Source organism: Equus quagga, chromosome 13, assembly GCF_021613505.1.
Source record: "Equus quagga isolate Etosha38 chromosome 13, UCLA_HA_Equagga_1.0, whole genome shotgun sequence".
Lineage (NCBI taxonomy): Eukaryota > Metazoa > Chordata > Mammalia > Perissodactyla > Equidae > Equus > Equus quagga.
Window position 1 is genome coordinate 46,768,339 of NC_060279.1, and position 14,672 is coordinate 46,783,010.

The 14,672-nt window shown below is 55.9% G+C and overlaps 1 protein-coding gene across 3 annotated transcripts in view; it reads right to left on the minus strand.

The window, feature by feature from the left end:
* The window catches only part of ZNF423 (zinc finger protein 423), a 320,871-nt gene that overhangs the window by 24,679 nt on the left and 281,520 nt on the right, over positions 1–14,672 (minus strand). For all 3 annotated transcript variants that reach the window (XM_046680367.1, XM_046680368.1, XM_046680369.1), the window contains 2 exons: positions 4,707–4,838; positions 2,973–3,088 (listed from right to left, as the gene is read on the minus strand). In XM_046680367.1, coding sequence (XP_046536323.1) covers positions 2,973–3,088; positions 4,707–4,838 — 248 coding nt within the window. The remainder of the gene's footprint in view (positions 1–2,972; positions 3,089–4,706; positions 4,839–14,672) is intronic.

Here is a 14,672-nt window from a genome sequence, read left to right on the forward strand (position 1 = left end):
GCAAGGCCCGGGCCTGCGTCCTGCCATACCACCCAAACTCCCCACGCCACCCCAGGGAAACAACACGCTCACCTGCCAGCCCCAGCCTCAGCGTAATGACAATGAAGACTTCAATCCCTAGACAAACCCTCCTCTCAGAAAACCAGAAAACCACTATTCAAGTTACTTAACGAAAGCCATTATTGGCATAGATTTGGCATTGCTACAGCACTTCCACATTTAAATGGTCTGTAATTAAAATCACTAATTGCAGAAAATAGTGACTCGTTAAGGCTATAATTTAGCGAGGTTCTCGGCATTTGAGGATCTGCCTGAAAGGCTGGTGGGGTGACCCAGGAAACCACCAGCTCACACAAACCATTCTGGCGTCTGGCACAGCCTGCAGCCCCGGGCGGGCATAGCTGGAGCGAGACCCAGCTTGAAGCTGCCGCTCCCTACACCTCTGCTGCCCGAGGGAGGCCACTGGCACAGTGACACCAACAAAGCCCAGAAGAGGCAGAACCGGGAAACTTCTCTGGGAAAAACCTTAAAGCCAACAAGAAGGAGAGCAGTCATCCCTCTCCTGGCATCCAGGACAATGCTGGAGGACGGGAGGGCTGAGCAAGTCTGACGTTTAAGTAAACCATAGTTTATATGTGCTAGTGGGTCTAAAGCAGGCTGTCATGTCAGGCTATAAAAAGCCTCAGGTGTCTGGGGACCTGGGGCCTATTTTGGAAGCTGGGCCAGGCACGTGAGGCAGGTGGGAGGCTGAGGCCCAGGGTGCACCTGGGAGGAAGGGCGCACGGCAAGCAGGTTCCCTGGACGGCCCGGCCCCAGGCACTGGCACTAATCCCCCTTGGTTATAGAAGAGCAGGGACAGCCAGCCGTCCCCCAGCCTCAGCACAGAGGCACAGCTCAGAGTGTGGGTCAGTGGGGAGACAGCAGTGAGCCCAGGGCAGGGTCACTAACTTGCTGGTGGCTGTTTGGAAGTGGAACCCCCACTCTGGGCCTGGGTCGGTTACTCTGTCCCACAGTGTGATGGGATGAAGGCTACATGAGAGATACAAGGACTTAGAGGAACTCAGAGGGGCCACCCAGAGAATAAAAAGCAACAGGCTGTTTGCAAACTGTGCAGGCACTCTTCCAGGTCAGAGGCCAGGCCTGCCAGCTCCGCCCGCCCAGCTCTGGCACGGCCAGCCCATTGGACCGGGACCCTGACTGCCGATGTGAATCCCCCATGCCCTCCACAGGCCTGCTTTCATTTCCTCTGGGCGACGCTGCCAGCTGCTGTGCAGACAGGCGGGCCTGGGCCTGGCTGTGTGGACAGGCTGGAGCGCAGCGCGGAGAGGAGTCTCCCACGCCATGGGGTGAGGCTGCGCCCTTCCACCTCAGGAGAGGGGCACCGCTGCTGCCCCCGAGCAACTTCAGGACTTTGCCCCGGCTGCCACGGCCTCAGCTCGTCCCGCAGGTGGCGGCGAGTGCCAAGTGCGGGATCAGCACTTGCCCAGGCGTGCGGGCCGGGCGCGTTCCGGTGGGCAGACACTCCCTGCGGGCCCACATGGGCTAGTCCTCAGGGTGCTAACAGACGCCCGCTCTCCTCTCCTTCCAGGCACAGGGAGGGACGACCTTCCTCACCCCTTTGAAACTGGGCATGGCCAGGGGACTGGCTCTGGCCAAGACAATGTGAGAGGAGGAGACGTGTGTCATTTCCCAGGGCAAGCTGGGAGAGCCGGCGGGCGAATCACCACCTCCCTCTTCTCCCCGCCTGGTGACCACGCAAGCAGGAGCGGAGATGGACCCTCCGAGGGCCCAGGTCACTGAGTGACCATCTGAGTGTCGTGAACAGGCCCTCCTCTGCCACCTACCTGGACACGTAACACGAGCAACAAACGAATCCCTGTTGTTTGAAGACACTGAGATGAGGAGGATGTTTGCTACTGCAGCATGACCGAGCCTGCACCCCAACTGAAGACGGCGTCATTCACGGTTTATGGCACTTCAGCAGGTCTGTGCAGACATGTGGCCTTCCTGTGGCCATCCGTGCAGCACTTCCCCTTGGGCTGGGGTGTTATGCTGTGTGCGCAGTGTTACTCTTTGACGACGGTGTTTCCGCGTGTGTGTGTGCGTGTGTAGGAACTATGTGCATGGAACTTTCCTGTGTGTGTGATGACACCATCTGTGTACAGTGCACGTGTGATTTTTCAGTGTGCACGTGTGGTATTTATGGTAGGCGCATGACCTCTCCAGTGTCACAAGTATTTCTTGCAAAAATCAGTGGATGAGAAGGCAGTTTCACGTGGACACAGATCTTGGTCCTCAGGAACCAGTAAGAGGTGGGGGGCCCCACGGGATGCCGAGGAGAGTGACTGCAGGTGCCTAGGGAGGACCCCCACAGCAGCTTCCCTTCACAAGGGCCCTCTCAGCTCTGCAGGCCCTGGATGGGGATCTGAGGAAGCTGCTCAGGGCCATGTGCCTCTCCTGAGGCCACATCAGCCTGGGAACCCCTGGTGGGAATCCGTTGCTCTGCGTTGGGGCCCAGGCTGGTATCCACTGCTCTCTTGGCTGGCTTTCCTGGGACTCTGAGACCCCAGACCCAGGACTCAGCCATGCCAGCCATAGCTCCAAAGCTCAGCCAAACACCATCATGCAATAGAGGCGGGGAAACGGAATCCCCAAGAAGGGCAGGGATTTGCCACAGAAACACCACAAACATAAGCCTTTGGACTCCTGCTCCAGGATCTGCTGCTACATCCTGGCTTTCCTGAGAATGCGAGGCCAGCAGAGGCCCAGAGGGCATACCCTACGTCAACCAGCCAGGAGGGCAGCCGCTGGCTCCAGACCCACAAGGCAAGTCCAGCCACCTGTTGCTTTTCCAGTTGGGGTGATGCTGAGTACAAGGCCTCATCACCATGACTTCACCCCAACACCCTCGGTGCCAATGGGGGCCCCAAGGAGGATAAGGAGGGGTGTGTGCAGCAGACGAGAGCACTCACCTGCAGCTCGGTCTGGAAGAAGAACTTCTGTGGGCACTGCGAGCAGTCATAGATCTTGTCCTCTTGCCCGTGCACGGCAAAGATGTGCTGCTGCAACTTGTTGGCCTGGACAAAGACTAGACACGGACATGGCCATCAGGGGCCAAACTCTGGGGACACTAACCCAGCCACCTGGCGCAGCCGCTCCCACTCCACTCACAAGTAGGGATCACCCAGATGTGGACACAGTCAGCCAAACAATGGGCTATTGGGAGCATTGGCACCTACTAGAGGGAACCCAAGCCAGTGAGGCTGAGCTCTGTCACTTACAGTCTGTGCAACATTGGACAAGTCACTTAACCTCTCTGGGCTTCATTACTTTATCTGAGAAACGGGGATCATTAAAGTATGTAGCTCACTAGATGGCTGGGAGAGTCAAATGGGTTAATACTTGCAAAATGCTTAAAAGATGCCCTGCCACATAACTAGCCACAATGAACGTCATCATTGTCGTCATCATCATTCACCAGATACCTTCACCGTGTGGGCTCCTTGAATACAGCACTGGCCTGTATGGCAGCCACTGGTGTGATCCCCATTTTATAGAGGAGAAAACTGAGGCCCTAGGAGTGTTAAGTGACTTGTCCTTGGTCCCGCTGCTATCAGGTGGCAGAGCCAGGATCTGAATTACATAAGCTTAGCACAGTGTCTGGTACAAGAAGGTGCTCGAGAAACAGGAATTACTATTCTTTCTGAGGTTATTGTTGGCGTCCTTAGACCCCACACAGGGCCCCGGGGTCCGGGATCAGCTCACCTGGTAGGCCCCTCGGTGCAGCCCCAGCACAGCCCTAGAGTGTGACATAGCAGATAGGGGCTCCCAGACTGAGGGAAGAGGCACCGGGCGTGCCAAGGCTCTCGGGAACTCCAGAGGGGTGTGAGTGTGTGAGGACATCCCCATAGCAGAGCGCCTCCCTCAGGCATGTCCCGGAGCAGGTCGCATGCCAGCTTCCCGGCGGCGGGTCCACAGGGCAGCCTCAGCCCTGGGCACAGGCAGGAGGTGGCCCTGAGGCAGCTGCATGTCTGGGAGGTGAGCACCTCAGAGCTCCCCTCCCGCCAGGCACCTCCCCAGGGGGGCTTCCCGCCATGGCAGACAACAGATGTCGGGGGAGGCAGAGGCAGGCCAGGCTCCCCCACACACCGGCTGCCATCTGGGCAGCAGGAGGGGGGCCAGCAGAGCCCCTGAGACTCGCCTCAGGCCGGGACAGCCGCTCGCCTGGGCCAGCAGCCAGTCTGGGGCCTGGGGGCTGGGGCCTTGGCCGGCAGAGCTGCCCTTGACCCCTGCGGCCTAGAGCACGGCTGGAGCATGCACTGAGACAGGCCAGGAGGTGTGCAAAGGGAGAAGCCCCCTGTGCTGGACAGAGCTCGCAGCTCAGGGAGATGGGCACGAAGCCTGTGAGGGGCAAACTACCACGGAGGGCCGAGGCCGGGGTGGACAAAGGACTCGCAGCCACTGCATGCAGGGGTGAGGGGGCTGCCCAACTTGCCTAAGAGGAGATGCCGGAGAGCACAGACGGGAGGGCGTGGGTCAGCTCTAACAGAGGACGCAGGGAGCGGGGCTGCAGATCCCTGGGGCTTTCCCCATGAACTCCAGGTCCACGTCAGACCAGGCGAGGCCCAGCAATTAAAGGGCTGGGCCCCTGGGTCCCTTCCCTCTCCCCACGTGCTCCCTGCCAGACACATGGCAGGGCACCTTACCTGTGAAGCACACAGGGCATTTGAAGGTGCCGCCCATGCCCTCGAAGCTGTGCTCGATGAGGTGACAGAGGAGCTTGGCCGGGGAGTCGAACATCTGGTTGCACAGCTTACACTCGTGGTTGATGCCTTCCTCTGCAAGGAGAACCACAGCCGGTCAGCGGCTCTGCACACCACGTCCTCTGGGCAGCGGCCCATGGCCCAGGACCCCTCAGGCCAGCCCCAACCCAATCCCCAGAACCAGGGCTGGTGTGGGGGCCGAGGATGCCAAGATCCATCTCGCTCCAGATGGTCCAGCCCCCAAGGCTTACAGACCCCAGGGGCCAGCTCCTAATATCTGGCTCTTGAAAGTGTCATTTACTGTGATTTCTCCTGCTGGTCCAGCAACAGCTTGAACCCGAGACCACGTCACAGTGGAGAGGGGCCCCAGATGGAGTCTGCACGGAGAAGGGAGTCCAATAAGGATTTTAAAAAATCCAGTTGAGTATTTACTAAGCATGTACTATGTGCTAGGTACTTTGCTACGAGCTGGGGATTCTGTGGAGAACTGAGCAGACCATGTGCTTGCCCCCACTCTAGTCGGGAGGAAGACAGATAAATAAAATGGTCCCCACAGAACACAGCGTCGGAGGTGATGTGAAAACAAGGGCGCCCTCTAGGAGAGGGTGGGGGCAGGGCCCTGATGGGGGTCGTGCAGGGCCGGCCTGAAGGCAGCAAGGGGGCAGTGTGTCTGAAGCTCAGGGGCGGGGCAGGGGGGCAGGGTGGGGGTGAAGTCAGGGTGGACAGAGGGACACACCGCAGAGGGTCTTGCCAGCCACTGGAAGACTTGGGGATTTTCCTCTCAGATGGATGGGCAGCCACTGGAAGATACTGCAAAAAGCAATAAACGCTCTCCTTTTTTTGGAAACAGATGGCCTATCCAGTGGATCACAGACAACGGACAGACACCCTGTCCTGCTTCCAGATCAGAACATGGCTCCATCGCCCCACCTGGGAGCTGCTGTGACCCCAAAACTTCATTCAAAGTCACCCGGGGAAGGGAGCATGGCCCCGAGTGACAGCTTCACACCAGTGTCAAGAGGCGCAGAGCGGACATCTGAGCCTCCGCCCAGGATCAGCGGGGCAGAGTGCAAATCCTGGCCTCTTCATACCGTGTGGCCTGGGCATCAGTTCATGCTCGGTAAGTGAGGGCCACCTGAGACCCTGCCTCATGAGAGTCATGGGAGGGGCCGGTGTCTGAGGCCCGTGTGGCCCGGTGGTCAACACGGGGTAGAAGGAAGTCCCAGCTTAACCATCACATCACCCAGGGTTGGAACCTGGCTCTGCCACTCATTGCGTGATCTTGGGTAGTTATATAACCTCTCTGTGCCTCAGTTTCCTCTTTTCTAACACATTCAGTCACAGCCTTCCTTATGACTACACAGCTATTAGAATGGCCAAAATCCAGACCACTGACAATACCAAATGCTGAGGAGGATGCAGAGCGACAGGACGCTCACTCACTGCGGGGGGGAGCGCAAAATGGTACAGCCACTTGGCAGCTTCTCACCAAACTAACATACTCACCATCCAATCGAGCAATCTCGCTCTTCAGTATTCACCCAAAGGAGACGAAAACTTACGTCCACCCAAAAACCTGCACATGGTGCTTACATCAACTTCATTCATAATCACCCAAACTTGGAAGCCACCAAGACGGCCTTCTGTAGATTAATGAATAAGTAAACTGGCACATCCAGACAGTGGATTATAATTCAGTTGTAAAAAGAAATGAGCCAGGAAAAGACACGGAGGAACCTTAAACACATAAGATTCAGTGAAAAAAGCCGATCTGAAAAGGCCACAACTGTATGATTCCAACCACATGACACTGTGGAAAAGGCAGAACTATGAGACAGTAAAAAGATCAGCGGCTGCTGGGGGTGGGGAGGGGTGAGCAGGTGGAGCACAGGGGATTTTTAGGGCAGTGAAAATACTCTATATGACATTATAATGATGCATACACGCCATTATATATAAATTACACATTTATAGAATGTGCAACACCAAGAGTGAACCCCAAGGCAGACGATGGACTGTGGGTGATTATGAGATGTCACTGCAGGTTCATCTTTGCAAAAAAATGGACCATTCTGGTGAGTGATGTTAACAACGGGGATGCTATGGATGTAGGGGGACACAGGCGTAAGGGAAATCTCTGCGTCTTCCTCTCAATTTTATCATAAACTCTAAAAAAATAGTCTTTTAAAAAAAAGTCAAATCCTCCCCTGCTAAAAAACACCCTTCCTCTTATAGTCGACTCGAGAATTAAATAAGTCAACACATGAGAAGGAGTTTGACCAGCCCCGGCACACAGCAAGTGCTCAATAAGTGTTTGTTGCCAGGCAGGCTGGTATCAGTGAGAGTGTTATCTGGGACATCCAAGGACACAGGCTCCCCCTCGGGCTCCCCCAGGGAACCAGCCTCACCAAAGGCGCCAGGTGCTCGATTTGCCCTCAAAGGCAAGAATTAGGTAGCAGAGGGGCTCTGCCAGTGGCAAAACAGGAACACAGATGGGCTGAGGCTCCTGGCCAGGCCCTGGGTCCCCAGGCCCTGGCAGGGGCTGGAAGGGACAGCAGGCATCCCTCCGGCCCAGCCGTCCCCCACAGGCATCCCACCGCAGAGGCGGACGTACACGTGTGCGTGCAGGTGGGCCTGCCCCACATAGCCCGCTGGCTGGAATCTACCGGGTGTTTGTCATGCCCCTGGAGCCCCGGCAACTAGGCCACATGCACCCGACAGAGATGTGCGCAGAGCTTCCATTTATATGCGGAAAAGGGACTCATTGACAAGTCCTGGGACACAGGGCTGGCTCAGCACGCTCGCTGCACGGGCCTCACGCACGTCCTCCACGTCCCTTCGGGAGACCCTCCTCATAATTAGAGATGGCCTCCAGTGGGGCACTGCCTCAGAGGAGCCCCCACACACCCCCGCCCCCACACAAACAATGCTTCTCAGGGCTTGGCACGGAGTATGGGTTCAAGGAATGAATGAAGGAATGAACGAGAGAGACAGACATCAGCTTTATTTGTGGCCTTCCTATTAGAATGTGGACACTTCTTGGACATTAATGAAGTAATGAAGTAGAGGGTGTGTGAAAATGACAATTGTACGGAGGTTTCTAGTATAGTTTATAATACACATTTAAATTTATAACATACCTTAATTTAAGTTTATAACATAAATTGAATCTCAGAATTAACCCTGCTTACTGGGAAAAAAACATTTCTAGGAAAGAAAAAATGGGTTCAGAGAATTAGAGCACTTGCTGAAGTAACACAACCAGGTGGGGGCAGTGCTCTGAGTCTCTCCTTATTCGTATGTGTTCCACCTGCACACCACCTCCAGGCAGCCTCCCCTGAGTACGCCAGCACACACGGCTGCCCCTGTCTGGGCACAGCAACTCTGCATTCATGTAACCGGATCCTAGGAGTCTTTCTGATCCTGGCAACCAGGCTACAGGTGCAGAGGCTGTCTTCTCCTCCTCAGGCTCCCAAAGCATCAGGGCCAAGCTGGGCCCACAGGAGGGGCTCGGGAAATACTCATGGGACAGAGATGCCCCTGGCTGGGCCCTGTTCCCCTGCCCAGCCAGAGCTAGCTCCCTGGGCTGAGATGGCAAAGGAGGATTTACTGCTCTCCGCCAAGCGGGGGCCTTTGTCCACTTGGCTGTGAATGGAGACGTGCCAGTCTGATACACAAACACCGAGAGGACAAAGAAGGCTCCTGCAACTTATAAATCAGAGAAATCATGTCTGACAGTCACTTTCCGTTTTCTGAGCGCTGAGCAATTCATCAGCCGGTCCCCTCTGATTCATAGTTGCAGCTACACCCTGCACCCACGTTCATAAATATGTGCACAGTCAGGCAGTCCTGGAGCTGCAAGCAGGTTCCGGGGCCTCAACAGCTGCCATTTAAGCAAATCACAGCCCCAAACCGGGGTGATGTGAGGTTCCGGGCTAATTAGATCAAGAGCCAATGGATGGCTGCCGGGCCGCTGGTCCCTTGCCTCGCTCTCCCCCAAGTGTTAAAGAGAGTCAAAGCTGGGAGAGGGCAGAGGGAAAATAAAACAAGCAAAAAGTAAAGGTGGGGTGAAAATAATAAAGCCTGAGGGGACCCCACAGACCTGGGACCTCCCGAGGCCAGGCCAGATCTGATTTGCAAATCTTTCTGAAGCCCGAGGCCCTCTCCCCACCGGAGGGGGTGGGAGTTGCCCCCTGGGGCGTCCATTATGTGTACCTCCGCCCGTAAACCATCCGGGAAAACTGGGGAGGGCCAGGGAGGCGGGTGGCCAGGGAGGGGCTGCCCTAGTTAGTGCCGAACACTGCTTGCTGTGACCCAGTGGAGCCAGCCCGCGGATGCTGATGGAATTCGCCGCCGCCGCCATCGCTCTCACCCCACCGACGCCGACAACCTCTTCTTCTGTCCCAAGTCGCAGGGTCCGCAGATAGCGGCACCCTCCGAGAATAACTTTCCTGAATTATATAAGATCACAGGCCGAGCGCCGACACCTTGGAGCAGAATGACAAAGCTGTCTGGGAGCCTGCAGGCCCCGGCGCCCCGGCGTGGGGGCTGGAGGATTTTGTGAGTTAAGACGCACAATTGCTTCGTCTCCTTTCTATTTTTTTCTTTTTTTTATAGCACATGACAGGCATCCATAAGAGAGACCTCGCAACTCAAGTGAATTATGCAGCCTGGCTCATTTGTAAAGTGGAATGTAGATTTCACCTGCTCGCTGCCCCAGACCTTCCCTCCCTGTCCCCATAAGTCAGGGCTGGCACAGCAATCTATTGATTGATTATGATTTTAAAAACATAAAAATAAATAAAGCCCCAAATTGCCAAATAAACAATCCAGCAAGCCCAAAAATCTGAGTCCCCCATCTCTTTTTTTTTTCCTCTGCTCAAGAATAATAAGTGTTAATTTTACACTTCATTTCTCAAAAAAATAATAGGATGTGCTTTTACTTAAAACCAAGTCAGCCTGCTGGAAGCTTTCAGGCTGAAACTGTGTCAGCCCAAAAGAGGAGCAGAGGGCTTTGTGCGGGAGCATCGTGCCGAGATGACAGCTCCCTGTAATGTCCTCTGCACCGACTTTTGTCTCCAAAAGCATTTGATCCCTGGCAGACACACACTTATTTCCATGCAGGTCTTGGGGGAAGCCGGGAGGAGAGAGAGCTGATTATCAGGAGCCTGAAGGTGAGGCTCGGGTGGGCCCCACTGATGTCAAAGGCAGGCCTGGGCACACATTCGGAGGCCATAATTTGCTGCCCAGGAGGGAGGGGCAGCAGGCTGCCGTGAGGAGCCGACAGAGCATTGTTCTTGGGCTCTGATGCACTGAGCCTGACCTGCTCCTGCCATCTCAAAGGGCCTTATCTGGCCCTTCTCTAAGTGGGGACCCCACTTGGGGAAGCTGACCCAGGAGTGTTATCATTAATGGGTATGCGTTTCTAGGAGAGAACCAGTGACGGCTGCCCGTGTGGACAGGAGGCATTACGCCACCTCCATTCAGGAAGCAGCAGTTAAGGACACAAAAGTTAGAACGAGAAACACTTGGGTTTGAGTCCCACTTCCATCACTCACTCACTGTGTGCACTTGAGTAAGTGACTCAACCTCTCTGAGCTTCAGCTGCTTCTGCTAGAAAATGGAAAGAATCATCACAGGGGTTTTGTAAGGCAGCCGAGCAGGTTTCTTCTGCCACAGGACCCCTGCCCTCAGTGCACCACTCTCCCCAGACCGTCTCCTCATCCTCCTCCCCTCACTTCATCCGGGTGACTGCTCCAGACCCCCACCCCGGCTGAAACAGCACATGCCCCATCCTTTTGAGTACCTCACCCACCTTTAATTTCCAAGCCAGTGCCTTCCACCACGTGCCGCGTTGCAGAGCCGACTGTTTTCAGTTGACTCACCCGCAGAGGAGGAGTAAGCGACCTCCCCAGGCTGCTGCTCCTTGCCGCCCCCAGGGCCTGGAGCAGGGCCTGGCAGCCAGCAGGCGCCCAGGGAAGAGGACATAAAGACTTACATAGAGCACTCAGGACAATGCTGGGACGGGGCGGGGAGCTGGTAAGTGCTGGTTACCATACTCCAGCGGTCCCTCCAAAGCTCGCAGCACTCATGGCTTATCACCCCTGTGCCTGCCTTCAGGGACTGGCCACCTGGATCCTCACAAGGTAGCCTGCTCCAGGAGTGCAGACACGGGGGATCTCCCTTGACTGACAGAAGAGGAAAGGGACGCTTGGATGGGTAGGGCTGGGGGTGGGTGGGGAGCCATGCTGTTCACCCCAAGCAGCTCTCTCTGGCTTTAGAAAATACAAAAAAAGGCCCCAGGACTCGAGCCCTGTGCTCCTTGATATCCAAAAACGCAGCTGAGAAGGGCAGACTTGAGCCTGGCGGAACCCCTTGCCAGTGCCAGCTCCAGTGGGCAGGAGGGCTGGGGGCTTTCCCAGGTGAGGGGAGGGGCAGCGCCCTCACCGGACAGTGTGGGCCAGCCTTGGGCTATGGCACCGTCTCTGTCTGTGCAGCAGTATTTCTGCGAGTGGAAGGAATGCAGGGGAATGCACGGGCTACCGCGCTGAGCTGGAATTCCTCCTTAGCAGCTCAGGTAATGAACCTACCAGACATCAATTCCAGGGCACCAGGGGCTGAGCCCACAGCCTACCCCAAATATCAGGTTTTGTAAAGACCCCTGAGGTCCAGAGGTCCAGGCTGAGACACACATGGGGCACATGGAGGTAAGGAAGAGGAAGAGCAGAGGGCCCGGCAGAGGTCAGGGCAAATGAGGAGGCAGGAGGGGAACTGAGGAGAGGACCCATCCAACACCGCGCCAGTAAATAACCAGCCACAGACACGTGCGGAACAGGATGCAGAAGCGTGGGCCCATGGAGGACTCACTCCTTTGTTCTCTGTAAGGAAAAAAGACCTTTGGGCAGAAGAGAAGACGACAGATGGTAATACCTGGGCAGCCCGATCAGACTTCATCTATTGATTTGTCATTAAACACCACAAGGAATTTAACGAAGGCAGGCTGAGGGGAGGGGAAAGGATGACATTAGGGCTGGGAGTTGACAAAGGAGAAAAGAGCATGTGAGGGAGAGTGCTTCCATGGAGGCCAGGCAGGAACTGGGGAGCGTGTAACGGGGCCAAGGGCTGTGCTGGGATCCCAACGGCCCAGGCCCTGGCTGCCCTGGAGCATCTGCATCCCTGCTAGGCAGGATGTGGTCCGCAGACCAGCAGCTCTGGCATCACCTGGACCTGGTTAGAAATGCAGACTCTCAGGGCCCACCCCGGGCCTGCAGAAGGAGAATCTGCATTTTACAAGTGCCCCAGTGATCTGAAGGTGCATTCAAGTTTGAGGAGCGCTGAGCTCTGTCAAACGGCTTCTGGAGATGCCCGTCTTGTTGGAATCCTGTCGTCATGAAGTGGCATGTCCACAGCCATTGCACTGCCTTTACCTAAACTGCATATTATGGGTCTCTAAAAAGGCAGAGAGTTTTCTAAAGTCGCTTTTTGTCCACACTTTACAGAAATTTGAGAAATCATCAACTAACACCAAGAAACACTTTCCTATTATCACAACTGGGATGAAAATTACGTGGGGTGTCTTTGGAGAGGATGCTGGAGACTCTGGGGGTGGGTGACCAACACTCCCCCAAGTCACCCCGGTGTCCCCACAGCCCCAGATGCCCAATGCCAGGGTGCTGCGGGCTACTCAGTGCGTCCCATCACTCAACAACGCTCAGCCATTGCTTGAAGGCACGCCCCACCACCGCCACCCCACTTTTGGGCTCACATTTTCCTAATTAATCCTGGAGGATGGGCTGTACCCTTCCTCCTCCTCTCGGGGGCACCTTCCCAGGCCTCTCTGGCCGGGAGGGACCCATCTCATGGTCCCCCGTGTTTCAGAGAGGCTTATAAATGAGCTCTGGCAGCCTGAACTGGGGCCCACTGGGGACCCAGAGCCTCTTCAAAACAGAGCCCTGACAATTAGGCGGTCTGAGTTTTGAAAGGCTTGGGATTGATGGCGTGGACAGTAAAAATATCACCTGGGGAGCTGGGTGTAGTCCTCCGAGGGTTGCCTGAGGTCAGTTGCCATGGCAACGGAGAATGAGCTCAACCTTGTAACTGACCCTTATCTTTTTTTGATCTGTGGGCCACTTGGGGCCAAGGCTTGAAATCAACTGGAAAATAATCCGGTCACATATCAGAAAGAAAACTATTTATACTTATTTACCCAGGTACCCACTAACATCCCCCTTCGGCAATGACGCCGACGCCACGACAAACCGCCGTCAAACGTCAGAAAGGAGGCTCTCGATGGCAGGAGAAAGGGGGAGGCTGAATCCCCTAGGTCAGCAGAATGAAGCTGTGTCCACGTGTGGGTGGTGCACGCAGGTGGAAAGGGCTACCCTCCCCCGCCCCTCACGTCGTTCCTGCCAGAAGCAATGGCTCCTCTTCGCATGCTTCCAGTAAAAGTCCACCTAAGGAGTCAGACTCTGAGACTGCCCCTCTCGCCTGCCATTTGGGCATGTCGTTGCAGCCCGGCTCCATCACTAGGCTGCCCGGCTTTATTCCAGGCTCGGACGAGACTGCTCTGCAAGAGGCGTGTCCCAGCTACGAGGCTGGACAGAGATCTGGGCACACGTGCCCTCTCCACACCTGGGGGAGGCGTCCACACGGGGTTGGGGGAGGGCAGACTGAGGGGGGACAACTGCAGGCCCTTCCCCCTGGTCCCACACCCCAGGAAGGCCTGGCTGGCTCAGCGGCCCCGCACTCACCCCAGGGTTCCCATGGCAAGACGGCCATCTGGCCAAGGCCCGTCTCCAGGATGCTGCTATCCTAACTTACAAGTACTTGCTCGCCCTCTCCTCCCCTGAAACTCAAATTAGAAGACTCCAGATGGTTCTATGGAGCGAATGCTCCCCAGAGCCAAGTCACATGAATCTTAGCTAGGGGTCAGTTAGGCTTGAGGGTGGTTCCGGGTAAACCCCCTTTAGATCGCCCGTCACAGCAAACAGGACAGCTCAGCTGACTGCCCCCCACTCATCCTGTTCTGTCAAGTGAGATCCTTTGGGAGTAGATAAAAAATATGGCTGAGGACTAGCCAGCAGGGAGGACATGCCTGGCTCCACCTCAGACTCAGGGGTCAGTGGGCTGAGCGCTTTCCATCTGTGCCTCAGTCTGCTCATCTGTGCAGTGGGGAGAGAGCCGTCCCCTCACAGGGCTGTTATAAAGAGGGGGTGGGAGCATGCTGAAGAATACCAATTACATGGCTCCTACCACCACGGAGGTCATTACTGCTTCTGTAACTTCAGACAGGATTCTGCCTGAAACTCGGGGTACTGCACCTAAGGACAGGTACTCGATCTCTGTTATGTCCACCTGCGAATGCCTCTCTTTTTTTGCCTTGTCTCCATACTCTCCACCTCTGTACCCCTCCCCACATTTGCACGGCAGAAGCTGTGTCCAAATGTCAACCCCTCGTCCGTCTGTGCCTCGCTGCAGCTGCCTACTTCTGGCCACAGGGAGTTTACTCCGTCCGCCTCTGATGCTCCTGTGACCACAGTTTCATATTTCTTCGTCCTTCTCCTAGTTACTCTCTCTCAAAACTCAGTGGGATTCCATGGAGGTCACAAGCGGGGCCTGAGACAAGGGCATGAGTCACATTCATGTGCCCCCATCCCCAGGCCTGGCAGCCCTTCCTCATAGCTGGGCCCGTGCAGGGAGCTCCCTCAGGGCCCCCATGCTCCAAGAACCTCGACTGCAGAGGCTGCCCAGCCAGGTAGGATACCTGACGGAGTGAGGCTCCTTCCAGCTCGACCATCTGCTTTCCACACCGTCAGGGAGCCCAGCCCTGAGGTGCTGGCAGCCCTGGATGGTTAATGAGAAAACACACCATCTTTGCAGAGGGCCATGCTTGCGAACTTCTTAAGGTGG